The sequence below is a fragment of the Microtus oregoni genome, unplaced genomic scaffold (genome assembly GCF_018167655.1).
Source record: "Microtus oregoni isolate MIOR12 unplaced genomic scaffold, Mior012 000034F_ref0000314, whole genome shotgun sequence".
Classification (NCBI taxonomy): Eukaryota; Metazoa; Chordata; class Mammalia; order Rodentia; family Cricetidae; genus Microtus; species Microtus oregoni.
In genome coordinates, this window is record NW_024543093.1 from 6,665,060 (window position 1) to 6,687,601 (window position 22,542).

The window sequence follows — 22,542 nt, forward strand, 5'->3', positions numbered from 1 at the left end:
AGCCACCACGAAGAGGTATGACAGTTCCTCCCTCCCCACCTGTCACCTCCCTTTCCTGCTGTGTCACTGTCTCTCTCTACCTAGGTAATCACGCCCAAAGACAAACTCTCACTCACAACAATGGAAAACCAAGTTCATGAAAAGACCTGAGGCCTTCATCTGGACTGGGGACTCAAGGCCATAAATATAGCTACCTATTAAAGATGGAGGCCAAGAAGGACCCACAGACCCTCGGCGGGCAATCTTGCACACTACCAGCCCTGGTGGGTTTCAGTTTAATAACCACTTGCTATTTGCTCGTTCGGATTATTAGCTACCAACAAAGATGCGAGGGGAATTTAAGAGAGAAAGTTCTATCCACTAACATCCCCACCCCCAGCCTCACTGCCATGTGGAAAGAAACAAAGTCATTATTCGATCTAGCTGGAGAGCAGTGCTGGCTCCTTCCTGAAGCAGTCTAGGTTTAGTAGGAAACTTTAGCAATAGGGAAGTTCTACCAGCCTTGGAGCTGTCAGCGCGAGGGCAGAGGTTATTAGTGATTCTTCTTCTACTAAATGTCCCAGGCTTATAAAAGCCACTAATTTATTGATTGATGCCATAGGATTTAACCTAGGGCCTCATGCAGGTAAGGCAAGCTCTTTACCACTAACCTGTATTTCTAGTCCTTAGAATACCTTCAAAACACAAACTTGTGCTATTCCTTCCAAATGAATGACAATTACTTTTTTAACTATTGGGCTAACAGGTATGGTGGCACACAACTTTAATCTCAGCACTCAGGAGGCAGAAACAGATGAACTACATACATACATACAGACAGACATACAGACAGACATACTAAAATGTTGGGCCCTCTAAGAGGCAGCAGGCAACTCTTCGGGCACAATGCAGCCCTCAGGTCTTGGTGGGGTGGCAATGCTGTGGACTCGGTCAAGAAGACACCTAATCAGAGCATCTAATCCCAAGACTGAGTGTCACAGTTCCAGAAACACAGCCTGTGTGGCGACACTAATGCTGACCCTCACGGTACCCATCCCAGATGGTACCCGTACCCAGATGGTTACCGTGGGAGCAAAAAGTGCAGCAATTTCACTTCTCGGAGGCTACCAGCTTCCAGAAGGGCCTGTCTTCCCAGTAGTGCGAGCATGCCCCAGGAACTTCCCATTTCCACAGACCCTATTCCCAGCTGTGTCAGGCGCTGCTCCTCTTAGATCCCCACTTCCCAGACCCACCTTTGGGGACCTGCTCCTTTCTCACGGTGGCCACTAGCCAGAGGGGCAAGCTACACAGGAGGCAGACAAAAACCCTCAAATGATGCATTTCCCAGTCTTCACTCTCAGCTCGGACAATTCATGTCTACAACAGGCAAACACTTGGGTGGAGTGGAAACACGGAGGACCCCTCAGGAGCCTGACTGCCAGGGCATACAGAACAACACGCGGGCTACGCAGGCTCCTCCAAGGCAGTTAGGTGGAGGCTGAGCCGGGACCCACCTACAGACATAGCAGGAAGTGGCTGTTAATGGCAGAGAATGCCTCCCCCAAGAGGAGGTTCCTTGAGAAGGTTCACCTCAAAGCACACAGCTCTTAAAAAATACATACACCGTAAGGAGAAGCAGCAGCATCCTCGTGAAGATAATTATAACTACTGTCTGCTCCAAAACTGGGGCAACACATCAAAATTTAAAGAATTCTTGTAAAGCCTTTGGAGAGGAAGCTGGAACGCTGGAAGTTACTCAGAACCAACTCAGCAAGGAATCACCAGGCCTGCCCTCCCCCGTAGTTGGTTTAAGTGGAGGTTCTGCCCCTCAGGGACCCCAAGAAAGCAAATATTCCTTGTGACATGGGCGCTCTAAGTGTAAGCAAGGAAACGTGGCCCTCACGTGACAATGATTTCTGCGTCGAGGCAGTGTGCTGGAACTAAAGCAAACGAATGGACACTGTGGGAAGGAAACACAGCAGCAGAGGGGGTGAGGCCCAGCCGCTCTCCTGACCTTCCACACGGTTAAACACGCTTGCTTCCCTTAGTCACTCCTGTCCACCTGCTGTGTGGAAACAGAGCATCCAAGTCCAAACTTCGAGGCTCAGGAGTGAGGTGCGGTTTGGGTTATGAGAAGACGGGTGACCTTGGCAGATATAGTGAGTCCCCAGGGCCGAAGCAGCAGAGACCCTGGTTGCTTGGTACAAATCAGTTCTAGTGCCTTGCTTGCCCTTAATGGACTCATCGAAAGTGAAGGGGATACTCCCTTCCCCAGACTCCCACAGCATCGACTTTGCTTCTGTGACATCTTTAGGTGAAGTATTCTTGGTTACTCAAAGAGCTAAAGACGGGCCGTGGTGGCGCATGCCTTTAATCCCAGCACTCGGGAGGCAGAGGCAGGTGGATCTCTGTGAGTTTGAGGCCAGTCTGGTTTGCAAAAGCTAATTCTAGGACAGGCTCCAAAGCTTCAGAGAGAAGCCCTGCTTCGGGGGAAAAAAAAAAAAGCAAAAGTGCTAAAAAAAAAAAAATTCTATCTGTGCTTCTGCCCGATCCCGCCTCTTAAGGGGACTGTAGGACGGAGAAAGGGAGACTAAGAAAAGACTCACCACCACCCACGGTCATGACCGACAAACATGCAGTATGAGACCGTCTGCACTCAGCGAAAGGACAACTGATGGCCTTGACACCAGACCAGCTTCACCAGCCCCAGCCACACCAGGTGAGGGGACAAAGGGCTGTGACAGAGTTCCTGGTCTCTGAAAACTAGACTGAAGGACACTCCGTTCTCACACAAGCCCATCCCGGCCTCTGTCACATGGCACGGGCTCACTTACACACGGGATGATAGAGAGAAAACACTGACTGAGGTTCGGCACGGCACCCGAGATTTCTGCCAGAAAGATAGGGAATTCCTTTGTCTTCTAGATCTGGTTCCCAAAATTCTGATGGCTAGAAAGGTTATTCCTTTAATAACAGCAGAATTCTCTGTAAGGAGGAAGTCCAGGTTGACGCTAGCAAGCACAGCGGATTTGACAGTTCCTGGAGGTCAAAGGCTACTAAAGGAAGGTGACCGGAGTGACCAGTTTGTCCTGGATTTGGTGAAGCTGGCAACCAGGTTACACGTGACCAAAAGAACACACCAAGGCTGCGGGTACCCCACAAATGAGGGCACAAGCTTCCTAGTGGGGAAACTTCAGAATACCTCTTCACTACAGTGGAGCTCACAGAACAGACGTCAGCCACCACCCCCAGCAGAGACTGAATCAGGAGAGATACTCACGGTGCCGTGCGATATGGTCAGGAAGCCATTCTTAACCGAACACTTCCTCTTCTGCCACACTTTTCTGATCCTTGAGGAGAACAGGAGGGTTTAGACACTGACACAGAAAGTAACCGCATACATCCCAACTCGGCACCCAGCGGGCTAGCCACCTACCCGTCGCTCTTCTTGTACAGGTTCCCATTCCGCTCTGTGCCGTGTTCTTTGTTTCCCTGAGGCTGATGTAAGCTGTATGCTGTACTCTGGCGAAGTTGTGAGTCCTAAAAATGTTTAAGTCCCACTTTTTAAAAAATGCACTACATAAAAAAAGAAACATGTGCTTAAATGTTTTAATATTACTATAAAATTATTCCTCATCACATACACACACACACAAGAAAAGAAAGAAAGAGGGAAGGAAGGAAAGAAAGAAAAGAAAAGAGATAAAATGGGGAATTCATAAAGCCACCTATCGGGCTGTAGAGCATGTCAAGCATCAGTAATTCTAGAGCTGGTACTGGGGGAAAGGACTGGCAGGGTACTGTTGCCCAGGTGGGTGACCCAGTCCCATCCCAGCTTCTTCTTCTCCCCCTGTACTACCGGCACTTCTAAACTGACTTTAATGAGCCACCTTGGCGGTCAGAGGTTGTATTTTGGCCCCCAGCAATGACTAGGAGATCCTGTGATGGTGAGGCCTTGGGAAAGAATGTTCCTCTGGAGTGTTGGGAAAGACCACCACTGCAACGTGGACAAAGTGAGAAACAAAGTTATTTGGGCTAAGGGTGGTGAGAGGAGGCTGGCAGAGAGGACTAAGAAAAGCAGGGACAGCTGGCCATCATGGCCCAGCACCGAGTGTGAGCACACTGGCCTGAGAAGCTATGGCCTCTCTGGCTCCCTGCTGCATCTAGGGGTTGAATAAATGAACTAGTCCCTGTGTATTAAGTTAATGACCTGAGACCTCGGCATACACAACCTCTCAGCCATCCTAACGACTGCAGAAATGGACATCATTCCTGTTCTGCGGAGACGGAGGCAGGAAAGGCCCAGACCCTGCCACTCTCGTGCGGGCAAAGATGGAAGACGAAGACTCAGCCTTTCTGCTCCACCCTCGTCCTGAATCAGAAACCAGACTTCCTGCTTCACCCCTGAGACTGGGACATCTCCTAGCTATTGTCTAAAAGTCCTGGCTCAGAAACTGTGTGGCCACTGGCAGACGCCCCCATTAAAGCTCTCACGCTGTACCCCAAGTCGCCCTTCTCACCCCCACGTCTAGAATGTTACTCCTGTAGTAGAAAGCACTGCGCCCACTTTATTCTGGGGTGTTTGTGCAGTGTATCGCTTAAGAAACAAGAACTGCAGGTGCTGGGCAAGTCGTCCTCCCACCGGGGCAGACAAGACCGGGGCAGGCTTGCTCAGGACTCGACAGAGGCCAGCAGTGAGCTAGGGCTGAGCATAAGGTCACAAATCCAGACGGAAAAATCAGTCAGAGAGAGACAAGGATCAGAGCAGGGCCTGCTACTTGACAAGCCAAAGGCTCCACCACTGGCCACCAGACTGGGACACTTGGAAAGGAGAGGCAGAGATCAGAGAGAGAGGGATAGGGAGGGAGGGAGGGAGCGCGCAAGAGAGAGAGAGCAATGCACTCATACAACCGAGAGCTCCGGCTAAACCCTGAGACCACCTCCCAGACCCTGATCATCCTGCGGGATCACATCTAGGCTCTCATTAGCAGCGGCATCCCAGCAGGTCCACCCATGTGGACCTCACTGAGATGGGGGCATGGAGATGTACACAGGACAGAGAAAACAGAAGACAAAAGTGACTGACAGAAAGAGCATGCAATATCCAGGGGCACCGGGGGCATTAAGCATCAAACCCAGAGCCTTGTGCATGCTCGTAAGTGCTCTACACCCTTGGCTTTATTTATTTATTTGTGAGACAGGATCTCACTGTGTAGCCCTGGCTAGCCTGGCACTCACTCTATGGATCAAGCAGGTCTTGAACTCACAGAGATCCCTAGTTTCTGTCTCCCAAGAAGCTGGGATTACAGGTGCATGTGACACCAGGACCCCCTGGAAGAAGAATTCCTCCCCCAAAATCAAGCATGGGACACAGATACTCAGTTTTCACATTTTCTCTATGTGAGGTTCTTCCCGATGGGAACGATCTCACAGAGGTACCCTTTCTAGAGAGAAACAGTCTAACCAGGGAGGTGTGAGGAACACTGGGATAAAAGATGGGACTCCAAACTGAAGGACAGCCACAAGGTGGTAAGGAAGAGCAGCTGGCAGCCACCGACTGATGGCCGCATTCGGTACTGACTTAAGCTGACATTAGCAGAGGGAGCAGGAAGCCTCCACTCCAACCAACCTAAAAGTCACGGTCTGTGGGCCCATGGTTGAATGTCCACGCCATTCTCCAGTGCACAGGCAGAGTTAGAATTGACACAGTGCTGCTAAAATCCACCCAACATCTCGACTGAGTCTGGGTCACAGGGGAGATCGTAACTGAAGGAAGCAGAGGTAAGCAGCCATGCCCAGACATCACAGGGAAAGACGTACGATCCGACGTCTTGGTACTTGCTAACGAGGTGCTACTGTGTCCGCAGACTGTCCCACGGTCTCAGCATCAGCACCAAAACAGCAATCGATACACGAAACATCTTCACAATCAGGGGCGTGGAGGAGAATTTGGCCTGAGAGCAGTCAGCAGGCACAAAGCCAGGGGAAAGGAAGGAGGTTCCGCTGGCACAGCCCCAGGCCACTGGGGCAAATGAGCTGGCTAGTCCAGACCACAGAAAAAAAGCCACCAGACTTTATACCTCTGCAGAACCATCGGCAACAGCTCTCTGATAAAGCTGGTCTCCTTAGACCTCAAATTCTGCACAGTCAAAACCATCATAGTCTCTATACCCCAACGGCTGCCAAGCCAGCCATGTCTCCTCATTTCCAACTGGGTCGTTTCTGCCTGGATTAGAGCCTCTTCAGACAAAAACATCTCTCCACCATTCACGCCAACGCTATGGGGAGCAGCCATCTCACGGCGGTGGGGCTCACGTCACAGGCTTGCGCTTTCTGGACCAGGTAAAGTCACCATGCTGTAGCAATCTCTAGCAAAGCAGCATCATGGAGAAGGCACTCGGGGGTAGCCCTGCTGAGAAAGGGCTCAGCAGGGACCAGAAGGCCTTGCAGAATGACAGCAGAAGTGTAAGCTAAACTTGGGGATTTTCCATCTCATTTGTCTTATGTGTCCAAATCCTATGATCTTTTTAAGGAAAACCATCAACTGTAGTGAAAGACGAGACACTGAAAGCTGAAGTGAACTAGCCGTCAAGCTACGTGAAGAAACATTTACGAATGAAGCATGCGAAACTGCCATCTGTGAAAATACTGGGTACTTACTCTCCTAGACTTCGGTCACAAAAGGTAAATGCATTTGGGAGAAAAACAACAAGATGCAGTTACAGACTAAGAACTATGCTTTGATAAGCAGTTATTTAAATTTACCGAAAAGGAAGAGGATTTACGTTAAATTCCCCTTATATCCCACTACTCAGAGGTTGAGGCAGGAGGGTCACTTGAGCCTGGGAGTTCAGGGCTAGCCTCAACGATGGACTAGAGACAGAGTTACTCATTATAATCCCAAAGCTGCATCATCACCACCTAGAGATGTCTGGGGACACAAAGACACCACCATACCAGGGAAACAGACAAGAACCACGGATGGCTTGCCACTGGAGTGGAGCCATATGCAAAGATAACTCTTATCTTCTTTTTAAAAGTTATTTATAGTTTATGTCTGAGAGCTCTGCATGTACACCTGCAGGCCAGAAGAGGGCGCCAGATCTCATTACAGATGGTTGTGAGCCACCATGTGGGCGCTGGGAATTGAACTCAGGTCCTCTGGAAGAGCAGCCAGTGCTCTTAACGGTTGAGCCATATCTCCAGCCCCAACTCTTACTATTAAAAAAAGCATTGTTGTTGTTGTTGGTGGTGGTGGTGGTGGTGTGTGTGTGTGATATGTACCTGTGAGATGCGCATGCAAGTTGCAGGACAACTGTTTTCAGTTGGTTCCCTTCCCACCGTTGTATTCGCGACTTGAACTCAAACTCTCACCCTCTGAGCCATCTTACCAGCTCTCGTCTCATCTTTCATTTGATTTTCACACAAGGCATCATTATATAGTTTAGTCTATCCTAGAATTTACTACGCAGCACTGGGTGACCTCAAACTCACGGAGGTCCTCTTGCCTCAGCCTCCCCCATGCTGAGATCCTCTTGCCTCAGCCTCCCCCATGCTGGGATTATAAATCCACGCCACTACACCCAACCTAACTCCTCAAAGACAGAACAGGCTAGGCCTTTAAGGGAACTTGTTCTGTCCCTCCTCCAAAGACCTGGGAAAGTTCACACTGGGGAGAGTTCACACATGAGGAAAATTCACAGTGGCAGAGTTCAAATGGGAACATTCACAGTGGGGAGCATTTACATATGGGGAAAGTTCACAGTGGCAGAGTTCACACAGGGGAAAGTTCACAGTGGGGGAATTCACATAGGGGAAAGTTCACTGTGCGGGCAGTTCATACAGGGAAAGTTCACTCTGGGGAAAGTTCACAGTGGGGGAGTTCACACTGAGGGTAGTTCACACAGGGGAAAGGTCACATTGGGAAGAGTTCACACTGGAGGTAGTTCACACAGGAGAGAGTTCACACAGGGAAAGTTCACACTGGGAGAGTTCACACAGGGAAAAGTTCACACAGGGAAAAGTTCACACTGGGAGAGTTCACACAGGGAAAAGTTCACACAGGGGAAAGTTCACACAGGGGAGAGTTCACACAGGGGAGAGTTCACACAGGGGAAAGTTCACACAGGGGACAGGTTCAAACTGGGAAGAGTTCACACAGGGGAGAGTTCACACAGGGGACAGGTTCACAGTGGGAGCAGTTCACACACACAGAACAGGGAAATCACAAAGTCTGGGGACAGACTTAGGGTCTAAATGTGACAGACTGAACTGTGACAGAGCAGGAGAAGCATCACACCTGGCCACTCCAGGCCCATAGTGGTTGCTGCTCCTAGAAGGAAGTATCCTAAAATAGACGGCCTTATAACACTAAGATTTCTAAAGCAAAAGATATTTCAGGCTAATAAACACGGTCCCAGAGGAGTTTGTGAGCCCTCGTCAACACGGATGTCATAGTCCTCAGCCCAAAGCTTCTAAGGCATGGCGGGGGGGGGGGGGGGTGTTTAACAGTGATCCTCCAGTCTTAAATCCCCTCACCTCTTTCTGCTCAACCTGCAAAGCCGATTTCAAAATATCCCGAAGCTGTATCAGCTGCCGTCGTTCCTCATCCTGGGCCTGTTTGATCTTTGAAGAGCAAACGAAGCAGAGAAAAGTAAGACTAAGGCGCCCTTAGATGTTGCGGATCATGGTATTTCCACACACGAGCACATGCAGGGATGGCCTTCACACCATCCCTCGACACACCAGAGCTGGTCCTTGCCGGACAGCACAGCCGGCATGCACAAGGCTGCAGAAATGGGCCCTGAACCCCATACAGAGGGAGGCTACTCACTGTGTGGAGATCCGTGGAGAGTGTTTCAATGGATGGCTTGAGGCTTTCTACAGCTTTGAGTCCATCCTGGAAAAAACTGGGGGAAAGAAAAAGCAGAGATTGTGTGTCATGGGGGAGGAGGCTGTTAGCCATGAGACTATGGGAGGGAAGGAGGCAGGGTTCCTGGAAGAACAGAACCGCGCATGATCTGGCAAAACCAGAATAGAATGACAAAACTGTAAACAAACTGGAAAGGAATGGCAATAAGGCTGAACATTTCCCCACATAAAAGAGGACTTGATTTTAAGTTAGAAAATAGAAACTAGACTTCCTGGACAGTGGCAGTGAGGGCTTTGAGGCCAAAAAGCCATAAGGTGCAAACCAGAGCGCTTACTAGAGAATTCTATTAGGAAACAGTCAAGTGGAATACCGGGCAACTTTGACACACATCAATGGCCGGGCTCCACCTACAAGGAAAGCAGGATGGGTTTCAAAGGTTAGCTAGCAAAAGGGATCTCCTAAAGCGAGGGACTCAGGGCTGCGAGGTCACTTAAGACAAAGGATTCAGGAGAGGTAGCAAAGTTGCTAGTCTGCAGCACAGCCCCAAAGCATGCCAGCCAGTCGTCACCGTCAACCTGACTGGATTTAAGATCACCTAGGAGACTCACACCTGGGTATGGATGCAAGGGCTTTTATTTCTAGAGAGGTTTAGCCAAGCAGGGAAGACCAACGTGAACGTGGGGACACGATTCCGTGAGCTGGGGTCCCGGATAGAATGAAAAAGAGAAAGCAAGCTGAAAGCCAGCACTGGCTCCTCTATCCCCTGCTACCTGAAACTTTCCCTCTGGCAGACTCCGCCTCCACACAGCAGGAGTAACCTCCCCTCCGTGGCAGGCTTTCATTGGCTGTTCCATCACAGAAAGAGAAGTAACTTAAACAGCCAGGCAACCAGAACTCAACCCTTCCTGGACAACCTTCAGCAAAAGCCAGATGTCAGAGGTGACGTGCGTGCGCGCGGAATCCCAGCACCCCTACGGTGAGGAGAGAAGAGAATTAATTGGCCAGACGCACAGGCAGAGGCAGAAGCAGAGGAGAATGTGGAAGGAGAGAGCCGGCTCCCCAAGTTGTCTGCTGACCTCAGGTCACCCCAAGGCATGCAAGCATCATATACCTACGCGCACAAATTAAAAAATAAATGATAACTAAAAATCTGGGGGGTGGGAAGAAAGTGACCTGGGTCTCACATCTATATTTACTTAGGTAATTTTTCTTTTTTTTTTCTTTTAAAGTCATTGATGGTCCCATGAGACTCTTTCACCCTAAGTGTGCCACAAAACAGAAGGGTCGTGAAAACAATGTAGCCAGTCACTCAACATAAGTGACGAGATATTTACCTGTGTTTAATGTTTCTAAACACAGAACATGCTTCTGGATAGCAATTAATTATGTCCCCGTGTCAGTGTGACCTGTCCGGGTATTTGTGGCCAGAGTTAGAGCAAACATGTCAGGTCCCCTGCCTCTCTGGGCTTCTAAATTGACAAGGAAATCTTGAAGAACTGAAGGGCCACGGGCACCAGAAAGTGGGCTGCTCCTGTTGTGAGCTCCTGTGATCTCTGTGCCTTAGTTACAGTTCTTTATGTAATGACTCCCTTCCTCACTCCGCATTCTGGTAATGTAGGTAGGTCACAAGAGAGAGAGGAAGAGATAAACATAGGAGGCAGGGAATGCAAGTACAGGAAAAGGCGGTACCCGGGGAGGGAACAGGTGCGCAGCCCTGGGCATCTGCAGCTTGGCAACTCTTCCCAAGGTAGACGGAGAGAGCAAGGGTGTAGTCAGGGGCTCGGGAGCCTGGCTCTCACACGTTTCCTGGAGAGTACACGCAGAAGGTGCAAACTTGGGCTAAGTATGCAGTTTTCATCTTTGACAAACCTATGAATCCACCTATAATATCACCACCCACTCCTGCTCTGACTCTCAAACATCCATCCATCTGTGCCCTCCTTCTAGAGGGTACCAGGCAGACACCACAGCAGCTTCAAAGGGAAGGAGCTCAAGGGCTGCTTCCGTGACCTCCGTCCGTCAGTCACTGTGACATTCACAGTGTCCCCAAAGCCTGTTAGCATTTTTCCACGCTTTAGTCAAAGGGCATTTATCACTGGTGTTACCAAATCAGACTTTGTTCTCTTCCTATTGGACATTTTCTAGCCGGTTCAACCACAGTTTTCGAGCCTTGAAAATGGAACTCTTTAGATGTGATCTTTTCTCCTGGACCTCACACACTGTGCCAAGCGCCCCACAGTCAAGCTACCATCGCTTCAGGATGGGGACCCCATCTATTGAGGGTCTGCCCATGGCACCCACCCCTTCCTGGCACAAAAACCCACTCCTCCACATCTCCTCTTCCCAAGCCTCATCAGCGTAGTTGTTGGCCCTCACAGCTCTAAGCAGTACGTTCTCAAAGCGCAAGGCAACTCAACACACACTCCCACCTCCGAGAGAGCCACCACCTCAGAGAGTCGCCGCCTCCTTTAGTCACTGTCCCAAGGGCTGCCCTATTTCCCTTGGCTATTACAGAACAGCACCCTCCCTCTCCAGCAGCAGAAGACGAATCTTTAGATGCTCCAGGGACACAAGTGCCTGTCTTTGCATGAAATTAAAAAACGGTGACAACAAAATACTTAAAAAAAAAAACAAACTACAAAATGTAACAAGCAAAAATAAATGAAATAGCAAAATTAAGGTGCATGGAAGTCATTCTAAGGGTCTAGATGCCATGTGGAAGACAGCCGTGGCGAGGGCTCGTGGCGAGGGCACCTGAAGAGGCAGTGTGAAGGGCTGCACAACATGCAGAGCACACACGTGACCCCAGGTTCCTTCAGGCTTTGTTTTGTCTCCCGAGTATGAACTGAACCATGTGAGGACACAACCCCCACATTCGCCCACACCAGCCCTCAACCGAGGAGGAAACGGGAAGACTTGCATCTCGGAAGGTTATAGAGCTCATGTCCATAAAAGGTCAAGCGATTCACTTTCCACAAGTAGCCTGTTGCTACCCAACTGATATTTTGTGCAAAATAAAGAAGAAAAAGGAAATCCGAGAATAACTTTTCCCTAAAAATAAAAACCCAATGAGGAAGCAACCCACTTCCTACGCAGCCTGGCAACCGGGCTATGAGGATGGAGCAGTAGCTCCGATCTGCTGAGCAGGTCCTCGCTTTGAGTCTGTCAGAGGAAACCGTCTTGAAAATTCTAGAAATTCCAGGTCCTCGGAGTCTGGGCAAGTCTTTCCCAGCTGATGTCCCACCTGATCACAAGCTAACAGAGTCACCACAGCCACCCTGAGATCAATGGCTAAGCAGCCTCGGGGTGAGCACCCGAGCCCCCACTGCACATGCATAGCTGGTCCACACGGCATCCCTGGACATGGGAATGAATGAAGATGCTGCAGAGGCAAGGAGATGGGGTCCCATCCAGACAGTGCATCTGCTGGAGCACAGGGGAAGCCAGAGGACCTTCCAGGGAAGGGGACAAAGTATGTGCAGTGACACCATCCCCAGGCCAGGCCATTCAGAGAGCAGCAGACAGACAGGTGTGGCAGCTTGACCTCTGAGGGATTTCTCAAAGGGCTTCACACTTTCCCCTCCAGCAGGGATCAGTTCAGCCATGCTAATGTCACCCCAGACTACTCTATGGCAGTTCACTGTCTGGGGCTACTCTTTTAAAACAATGTATTTGTTTAACTACGTGTACGTATGTGCACATGAGTGGATGTATGTGCACCATGTATCTGCGGAAGCCTTCGGAGGTAAGAAGAGGAGTCGGATCCCCTGGAACTAGAGTTATGGGCGGTTCTGAGCTGCCACGTGGGTTCTGGGAATCCAACCTAAGTCCTCCGGAAGAGCAGACAGCGCTCTTAACCATCAAGCCATCTCTCCAGTCTTCAGAATGCCGACGCGAACATCCGGTCCCTGATCCATCTCTCCAAGCACATCCTTTTATCTCAGCACCTTGCATAAGCCTTATATAAACAAGAACTCCATCAAAGTCTACTGGGTGAGTGAGGGAAGATGCCGTGGCTTGTGAAAAAGTCATAGGTGTGCACTCACACCAGTGGTCAGGGGCCTGGACTGGAAACATCCACAGCAAAGCTAAGTACCCAGAACACGAATATTCTCTTTCGCTCCCACTGACTTCCTAAGACCAGTAATGTATGCAAGTACTGGCTTAGCGGAACACACCAAATCAACGCTGTGTCCCCTCTTCCTCAAAATCAACAAAATCTGAGAGCCTGTGTCAGACCAATCAAACTGGCCCCTCTACAAAAAGGAAAATAAAAGGTATTTGACAATTGTTGTCAATTTTTAAATACTGCCTCCCTACTTCCATTTTTTTATTGAGACACAATCCTCAAGCCCTAAGATCGCTCTTTGGAAGTGTACAGTGCAATAGATTTTAGAATACTGCCAGTGTCTGCACCAGTCAGAACGTGTTCTGTTGCCTCCGAAAGAGCAGGGACCCACAAGCGGTCAGGCCCCACACCTTCATTCTCTATGGGAATTGTTTAAGCTGCTTTCTGTCTATAAAGTGCTTTTACTCCTGGGTTGTAAAATACACAGAGTCATGCAGTGTGACCTTGCGTCTCTGCCTTCCTTCCCTCTACATAGTTAAGGTTCATCTGTGTTGTATTCTGGTGCTTCTTTTTTCCCATGGTCATTCATTCATTCATTCATTCATTCATTCATTCACAGAATCCCATGCAGCCCAGGCTAGTGTCTATATAGCCAAGGATGACCTTAAACATCTGCTCCTTCTGCCTCTACCTCCTAGGTGGACCAGGATTATGCCACCACATTGGTTGACATATTGCTGGAATTACCAACCCAAGAGTCTCTGCGTGCCAGGCGAACACTCTGCAAACTCGGCTGCAGCCCCAGCCCCAGCTCATGATAGTAATAATTTCTCTCCCCCGAACACCCCAGTTCTGGGAATTAAACCTAGGCCCCTACACATACCAGGCCAAGAGTGAGTTACCACTGAGCTATGTTCGTTCATACACACACACACACACACACACACACACACACACACACACACAAGTGTTTGTTCCCTCAACACAAAGCTACCCACTGGAAGCTGCCACCCACAGGGAGCATTCGAGGACACCATGAAACAGGGCCACTTACTTGCACTGGGCGTGGAAGTACTTGATCAGATTCTGCAGCAAATCCACTCCTTTTTTAACCTTGATTTCATTGACCTTCAGCAGATACTGTTGAGAAACAAGGGAAGGCCGTGGCAGAAGTCAGCAGCTGGAAGCGTCTGACGACATCGGGGGCTCTTTTGAAACAGGGTCTCCTGTAGCCTAGGCTAGCCTTAAACTCGCTGGACAATCAAGGAGTACCTTGAATTTCTGGTCCCCTTGCTTCCCCCTCCCAAGTGCTGGGATACAGGTATGTAACACCACACCTGGCTTAGGCAGGGCTGGAGCCTGACCCCAGGGGCTTGTGCACACTTGCCAACTGCGCCACACCCCTTGTTCAAGACTGACTCTATCTGGACGTGTTTAACAGCTGTAGACCGGGCAGAGCTTGTGCTAGACACCAGGTGCTGTCTGCAAACGTGACTAAATGGCTATGCTGGTCAGGTAATGCAACGTTTAATAATCACACATCCTACTAACTAGATAGTCTGCCATATAACCAGGCAGAATGAGCTTACTCTCAATGCATGGGAGGAGGATGCCTGGGAATTTCTAACTGCCTTGGCTTTTACTATATATTTTCTGTTACCCAGGTCCCTTTTACACTGTCCTCGAACTGAGATCAATGGCACTTTGCCACCACACCCAGTTTCAAGTCCCTTTCTTTACCAGTTCCTTGTCTTCAACAAGTAGTGGAGATTTTGTTGCTGATCCAAAGCACTAAAACGGTGAATTTTAAATGAATTGTATCAAAGCCACATCTAACCCAGAGAATCCATCAAGGACTGCTGAGCAGGAAGGCCAGGCGTTATAAAATTCATTCGTCCTTTCCTAAAAGTGTCCAGAACAAGGGCTTTATAAACCTCCTTCCCCTCACTGTGAAGTGGTGGGATAGAGAGGGCTCAGCAATTAAGAGCACTGAGGACCCAGGTTCAATTCCAAGCTCCCACATGGCAGCTCATGACTGTCTGTAACTTCAAGATCTGACACCTTCACACAGACATACATGCAGGCAAAACACCAATGTATATCGGGAGGTGGTGGCGCACACCTTTAATCCCAGCACTCAGGAGGCAGAGGCAGGTGGATCTCCGCGAGTTTGAGGCCAGCCTGGTCTACAGAGCGAGTTCCAGGACAGGCTCCAAAGCTACAGAGAAACCCTGTCTCGGAAAACAAACAAACAAACAAAAAAGCCAAAACCCAAAAACAAAACAACAACAAAAACAAAACAAAACAAAACACCAATGCACATAAAATATTTTTTAAAAAAATAATCCTGAACACATCTCCTCTTCAAGACAGGATGGCCCAGGAAAACCTGCTAACCTGAGGTAAGCCCCGTGAGTTCCCAGCTGTCTCAGGATGAGCCCAAGTCCAGAAACCCTCCTAGGCCAGCTGTGCAAGCCAGTGAGGGGACAGGAAGCCGCTCTGAAACCATAACAACAAATTTTCTTCTCTCTGTAAGAACTGCCTATGTGTCCTTTCTCCTTCCTTTTTGATAGTTATTCACTCTTAATTGGATATCTGGCAACGGACCAAAATGATAGAATCATTAATAAAACGTTTGGCAACGTAGCAAGACTTACAATGTGTACGCTCTTTGACCCGGAAGTTCTACTTACCGGAACTTATTATAAAAAGCAATCCATAAAGCATACAATTAGGAAGGAAGGTCTGTGAAGGCTTTTTCTTTTCTTTTTTTTTTAACTAGTGCCCTGTTTAAGGAGGTATAACAAGTACCACTGGGCTGGGGATTAGGCTAATGCAGACTCTAGGGGAGAGGCGGGGCCCTCTTCACACACACACAAAGGCCTTCATGCTTCTTGGACTCTGATCTAGATAAAGGTTCCTGATGTCAGCTCCCCTTTGCCCTTCTCCAAGACACCAGCAAAGACCATAGAAAGCAAGACCCCTAGGGCGGGTGATGTCTAACTGGATAGTAAGGATGCTGTGGGAGCCATGAACGTCTTCCGCTAGCTCTTCACACCTCCCTTCCACCGACTGCACAGGTGTAATAAGAACTCCTAAAAGCATGGAAGAGGTAAATATTCTAGCCAACTCCTGTGAGAAAGTATGGAGGCCAGAGAGGACGCTCTTAGATTCCTGTGTGTGTTCCTGGGCACGTGGGTGCAGGTCTATGTGGAGGCCAGAGTCCTTGGATCTGGAATTACAGGCGCTGTGGGCAGCCTGGTCTGGGTGCAGGGATCCAAACTCTGATCCTCGTGACTGAGCAGCAAGTGCTCTTGACCTCTGAGTCCGGTCTCTGCCAGTCCCTTTCTCTTCCGTGAGTGAAGGTTGGCTTTAGACTGACCTAAACGCACACACCAGGAAGTAGCCTAAGATTCCTCTATGGAAACAAACCTTCATCCCAGAAACACAGTCCGGTTGTCTGGTGGGGAAGACCACACTGGAGAGGATGTGCGCCCGTGGCCCAGCCTGTACCACGTTCCCCTTCCCGGCCTCTCACCTCACACATCTGCAGCTGGAAGAAGCGCCGTTCCTTCTCCATTTCCTCTGCGATTTCAGCCCCGCTGATTTCAGTGCGGATCATCCCGTGGAGCTTGGCGTGCTCCTTCTTCTCCTTCTCTATTTTGGTTCTGTGTGTGAAGGAAACGCGAGGGTGAGTCAAGAGGCCACTGGGCACCGCACTCCCCAGCGGACAGCCTCAGAATCATCTGCAGAGACGAATGCCCGCCCGTGTGGCACTCTTCAAAGCGGGCGACCTCTTAACTCTCGCAGAAAGCAAGCTACGCGGTGTCATGGAAACACCGCTGCTCATTCAACAGATACTGCCTAAGCACCTGTTGGGTCCTATCTGTGTCCGAGAAGATGGAAGACCCACACACGCCTTGCCCTTGATAGCCAGCCTCTCGCTAGAGACCCTCACTAGCACCCTCTGTGTCGCAGTTAGCAAAGTCACATGCAGTTCTGGCTTCCAGAGTGCTCCTCACGACAACATCACGCTGTTCAACCATTCTCTTCCTTCATGTCCCTTCCCACAGAGACTTCATGCTAAGCTACATGACTTAAATGTCATGTGTACAGTTCAGGTATAAACTGACCAGCTGGGCACACACCCAGAAACATCCAACACCAAGGGAAACGGTGTCACAGAGTTGCACAGGCCACAGAAAGCGCTGGACCTAAAGGCCTTGGAGGCACTTCCTGCCCGGCCTCAGCTCACACACAGAGACACAGTTGGCTACTTGAGGGTTCGCCATCACAGGAGGCAGTGTGTGCTTGTGTGTCTGTCTGTGCATACGTGTGGAAGATGCACGAATGCCAGTCCTTTGCTCTTCTGTCTGGCACAGGAGGTCAACCTGATACTCTGAAGGTGCCAAGAATGTGAAGGACTCGGAGGTCACTCGCCGGGGACGTTGTCTCGAGAATTCAGGCACCTCAACAGACCTGTGACCACAGGGCACTACAGTCTCTAGGCCCCTTACACCATTCTGCTACGCTGGCCATGTAGCTAAACACTCAATACATAGCTACTGCGGAGGAATCCTGCAGACATCTCAAATCTAGCTATCACACATGATAGGGAAACTGCCCAAGTTCACGGGTAAGGAATAACTTTTTTATGTATCCTAGGGTTGCTTTGAGTTTAAAAAGCTCTGTAAGCCCCCCCACTCCCAAGCCAGACTCTGAGGTGATTCTGTCCGTATGCCGAGCAAATCAAGCTTTGTCTTGGAGAGTGGGATGCCGTCGCTCCCCCAATCTCTTTCTCTCTCCTCAACCAGAGACCCCTCTCCCACAGTGTTCTCGGCCATCACTCTACCTTGCTCCAACCATCCACGTCTCTGAGCGAGGTCGTGGTGTAAGGGGCAATGTGCAGGTACAGTTGGACAGTGGTGAGCCAATCCCACTCCTGACCCTAAGCTACAGAGGCAGGTGCCAGGCCCCAGCAAACAGTAGCAGCCGTGTGCTGACGGCATTGACCTTAGCACAGTGAAAAGAGGCTGAGTGGCCGAGGACGACGGTTGGGAGCCTCCTTGAGTTGAGCAGACATTCTAGGTCCCCCAGGCTTGTTCCACTCCTGCTGAGTATAGGAGTGGATGCCACCCCTGGTCGGGGTGAGGGACCCAGTTAAAACACTTAAGTCATTTTTACAATGACTTCCTTCTGAAGACCCTTCACTTTACCAGACGGCTCCGTAGGGAAGTGTCTTTCCTTTCAGGGATGCCTTCAGCACCCCGGCAGATACAAGGTAAACACAAAACGTTTAAAGGAATTGTCAATCTCCATCATTTCAATCATCAACACCTTTAAGGCACCCTCTCTCCCACCATACACACACACACACACACACACACACACACACACACACACGATACCATCATTAGCTTTTTCTAGCTGGCCTTATTCTCCCTGCCTTCAGAATGAGAAACTGATGAGAAATGTTCTACCTGCCTGTCCCTGGCCACGAGCAGACTGACCTTCAGCAGAGGGAGACATCAGGGTCACTGAGCCCCAACCACTACCTCCCTCCCTAGCAGCAAAGAAACCAAGTAAAAACTGAAGCCCTCGAGGCTGGCAGTCCTAAAAACAAGAGATCTAGTATTTCAGATAAACAGGGACTGGGAGATAAGAGTGCACTTAAAAAACAAACAAATGAGGGCTGGAGAGATGGCTCAGCGGTTAAGAGCATTGCCTGCTCTTCCAAAGGTCCTGAGTTCAATTCCCAGCAACCACATGGTGGCTCACAACCGTCTGTAATGAGGTCTGGTGCCCTCTTCTGTTCTACAGGCACACACACAGACAGAATATTTTATACATAATAAGTAAGTAAATAAATAAATAAATATTACAAACAAAAGAACAAAAAGACACCCTTGTGAATGGAGGTGCACCTGCCTGCATCTGTGTGTGTATCCTGGCGGGAACGTGGTCAGAGGGCCCCCTCAGGGGTCAGTCCTTGTCTTTTGCTTTCTGTGAGACAGCGTCTCTCGTTTGCCCCTGTGTAAGAGGCGACCTGGTAGACAAATTTCAGGAACTCTGGCCGTCTCCACTTCCCACCTTACCCCAGGACAGTGTGATCACAGCCACCACCACAGCTGTCTCTTCACACGGGTTCTGGGGCCTCAAACTCAGGACTTGACGTTCGCAGAGTCAGTGGTTTAGCCCGTGAGCCATCCCCCAGCTCCAGGGCTCTGCTTGTTTATTTAATGAACCACCAGGAAGCCCTAATGTGAAACCCTATTCTGTGACCACCACGACCCCGACACCACAGAGCTTGCTGGAAGAGGCCACCCTCTCTGAACGCAGACAACAGATACACCTGCCACCAGGAGCCATGCGACACAGCTTGAGGAAAATCCTTTCCTGGATTTGGTTTATTCAGACAGTCCCTGCGAGCAACAAAATCCCCATTTAAAACTGAAATCTCAAATTGCCTACATAACTTAAAACAATAAAAAACACTCACATTTTGGTTTCATAGTCCTTCCACGCTTTATCAAAGGGCTTTTTCAGATCCTGCAAGCAGAGGGGCAGCGAGTAAGTTTAATTAATCATTAACTTCTGTGCAAGACAGACATCCAAACCCCTAGACTGGTTTGTACAGGCGCTAGCCTCTGGAAGAAGTCACGCGTGGGATCCTACCCTTGAGACTAGGGGTGGGCCGGCCAGCCTTCCTTCCTTTCCATTCTTTCTCATTCTAAGACATGCATTATACAACATACAACACACACAAAGATCAGGTCAAACAACATGCATGCCGCCCGTGTTCACTTCCACCCTTATCCTAGTGCCCTGGGCTTCCCTTCTGCACTCAGGGTTCAGAGCTGGGGTTCGTGGTTTCTAACAGGGCTTGGCCTTCACATCTGTCCAAAGGTTCCCACACAGCTCTGTTTCCCTTCAACAAGACTATTTTCTGTGTTTAAACTTTGTGTCTCCAGGGGCCATGGAAGGTCTCTGTGAAATTGCCCTCCCGCTCCTGACAGCCTGGCCCAGGGCGTGGATCCATGCTTCTACTGTGGGACGTGTCTTTCCTCTGCAGACGGCAACCTCCTACCCCTTGCTTTTTGTTTGTTTGTTTCCTGGTAAATCAGCTGGCCTGATTTCCGGGCCTGCACAGGGAAAACACATCACGTCCCTTGCTGTCCTAACAGCTCTCTCCCTGCCTGCTTTGGAAGGGATTCAGCAGGGGGTCTAGGCAGAGGTCCCCAAGATGGTTCAGACAGGCTGCCAGATGTGCCTAGACCGAGCCCCTGAAATCACACACACATACAAAGACGTGGGTTTCTCAAGAACCCAGCCAAACATCCCTTTAGCCCTGAGACTAATAGCAGTTCCTGCATCAACTGAGTACTACAAGGCCTCGGTGAGCGTCCTCTGGGGGCAGAGTCACATAGTCAGCTCACGCTCCATGAGACCTTCTGCCCTTGCTAGGGTCCTTTCTAGGGGTAGAGCAGGAACACAACAGCAAGGAAACCAGATTCCCCCGCCTCCCTGTGATCCTGTGGGAACCCTCTGGTGTGCTGCGAGTCTCCAACTGGCTCGTTTCCCTCTCTGTGTTCTCCCTTCACCAAGCTTGCAGCACCAGCAAGAGAAGAACCCACAGGCCAAGTGGCATGGCGGCGGCTGCATCACGTGGCATCAAAACGCCAAATGAAAGGAAAGAAAGTGAATGCCATTCCTGTGGCTACATGCGGTGGGCGGGGTGACAGCCACTGTGACCCCCACACACACAATGTCCAAACCCCGGTACTCATTCGTACCCCTTTCACGCCTTTCAGGTCTCCTTTCAGCAGACTGTCCAGAGGGAAGGAGATGATGTTGTTCATATTTTGAATCTAAAAAGGAAAAGCACAGAAGATAGTCAACGTCCTTTCTAATCCAAGCAAAGATGACAAGCGTGTTGGGAAGGATGCTGGGAATAATCTCCCTTCGTGGACAGCCTGGCCAGGAGGGTGCGGTGGCCTTCCCCACTCACTCATTTTGCTTCAGAAGTGAGCATGCAGCTAACGGAAGACCTGGATCTGTAGGCTTCCACAAGAACCTTCAATTGCTAAGCTGTGGGATGTTGTCACCACTAGTGAAACCTAAACCTATCTCCGAACCACCAATCAGTGAGAGAATCACTCACTCCAGTGCTTGAAACAAAAGGGCACAACCCACTTCTCAACGACATTGCTAGCAGCCCACTCCAGGCAGTGTGGGGGTCCAGCCGGCATGATCCCTACACGGGAATGAGAGGAAGGCAGATCCAGAGGTTTCTGTCTGCAGGGAAGGCGTGTGAGCAAACACTGAAGGCAGTGAGCGAAGAAATGAGGATGCAGGTTAGACGGCAGAGCGCAGAGGAGGGCTGTGTGCCAAGGAGTGTGAGAGAGGGCGCATGCGTGAGTATGGTATGGTTATCAGTGTCTGGGAAAGTGTGCGTGTGTACCCGTCTGCTGGAAAAAGGAGAAAGCAGAGAGCCAGGAAAAGGAAGGGCAGAAGCCAGGGAGCCAGAGCCTTGCTCTCCTTGCCAAAAGAAGCCAGAAATGCCATCTTGAATTGTCATCTCGGAGTGAATCTTAGGGAATCAGAACTTCCTGACACACTCGGGGTCTGCTGTGAGCAAGCACGGATGCTTCAAGGGCAACTCAAATGTGAGTGAAGTGCCAGCTGCAAACCTCCAGCACAGAGGCAAGCCCTTGACCCCAAGATGCCTTCCCACGTGGGAAATAAGCTTGAGATACACTTCCTCCCTCCTGGGCTCAGCCTACCTGCGCCCCCTCTCAATCAACACAACCTCTACCACACTGTGTCAGCAGGTCCCATGTCTACATCACAGAAATGGACGGGAGGCAGGAGAAAGGACGGGAGAACCTCTGCATTCACATTCAACCCCAGCGAAGGGAACTTAACGTTTCGGTAGTTACCTTGCACAGGGAGATAAAACAAACGCCACCATTTAAAAAGACAATCTGGAATATATCTGCGCTTGCCAGCACACGCCTTTAATCCCAGTACCAGGGAGGCAGATGCAGGTGGATCTCTGTGAGTTCCAGGGCATCCAGGACTACATAGTGAGATCCCCTATCTCCAGCACATACAACTTTAATTACTGTGTGTAGGCATGTAGGTGCCATGGCACATGTGTGAGGTCAGAGGGCAACTTAAAGGAGCCATTTCTCCCCTTGTACCATGTAAGTCCTGGGGGTTAATAAGGTTGGTCCTCAGGCTCGGCTGGCAGTAGACACCTTTACCAGCTGAGTCATCTCCTTAGGCTCTCGGCACACGAAATGTTCAAGTGAGCATGGAACTCGCTTGCACAACACTGCAAAAGCGGGCTATGATGCTGGCATAAAAACAGAAACAACCAACAAAAAAGAAAACCCCATGGCCAAAGGAGAGCGTATTAACGCCTGCCATTTCCAAAACAATTTTTTTGAGTAACCGTTGCTTTAGTATTAAGTGAGTCAGCATTTGTCATGGGCCTGGCCTCAGCCCAAGGCACGCCGGAATCTGCCACGGCCTGTAAGGATTAACCTTAACGGATCAATTTTTAAATACCGCAAAGCCCTGCTGAGAGTGAGGTCTGGGGTGCTGCGGGCGGGCGATG

At 49.9% G+C, this 22,542-nt stretch overlaps 1 protein-coding gene across 5 annotated transcripts in view; it reads right to left on the minus strand.

The window, feature by feature from the left end:
• Positions 1–22,542, minus strand: part of Asap2 (ArfGAP with SH3 domain, ankyrin repeat and PH domain 2) — a 151,819-nt gene that overhangs the window by 45,948 nt on the left and 83,329 nt on the right. For 3 of the 5 annotated variants that reach the window (XM_041630274.1, XM_041630272.1, XM_041630276.1), the window contains exons 4-12: positions 20,714–20,788; positions 19,420–19,469; positions 16,459–16,588; positions 13,975–14,060; positions 8,813–8,888; positions 8,518–8,604; positions 6,640–6,648; positions 3,416–3,519; positions 3,260–3,329 (exon numbers count right to left, since the gene is read on the minus strand). In XM_041630274.1, the coding sequence (XP_041486208.1) occupies positions 3,260–3,329; positions 3,416–3,519; positions 6,640–6,648; positions 8,518–8,604; positions 8,813–8,888; positions 13,975–14,060; positions 16,459–16,588; positions 19,420–19,469; positions 20,714–20,788 (687 nt within the window). The remainder of the gene's footprint in view (positions 1–3,259; positions 3,330–3,415; positions 3,520–6,639; positions 6,649–8,517; positions 8,605–8,812; positions 8,889–13,974; positions 14,061–16,458; positions 16,589–19,419; positions 19,470–20,713; positions 20,789–22,542) is intronic. The other 2 variants (XM_041630275.1, XM_041630273.1) reach the window with 1 other exon arrangement.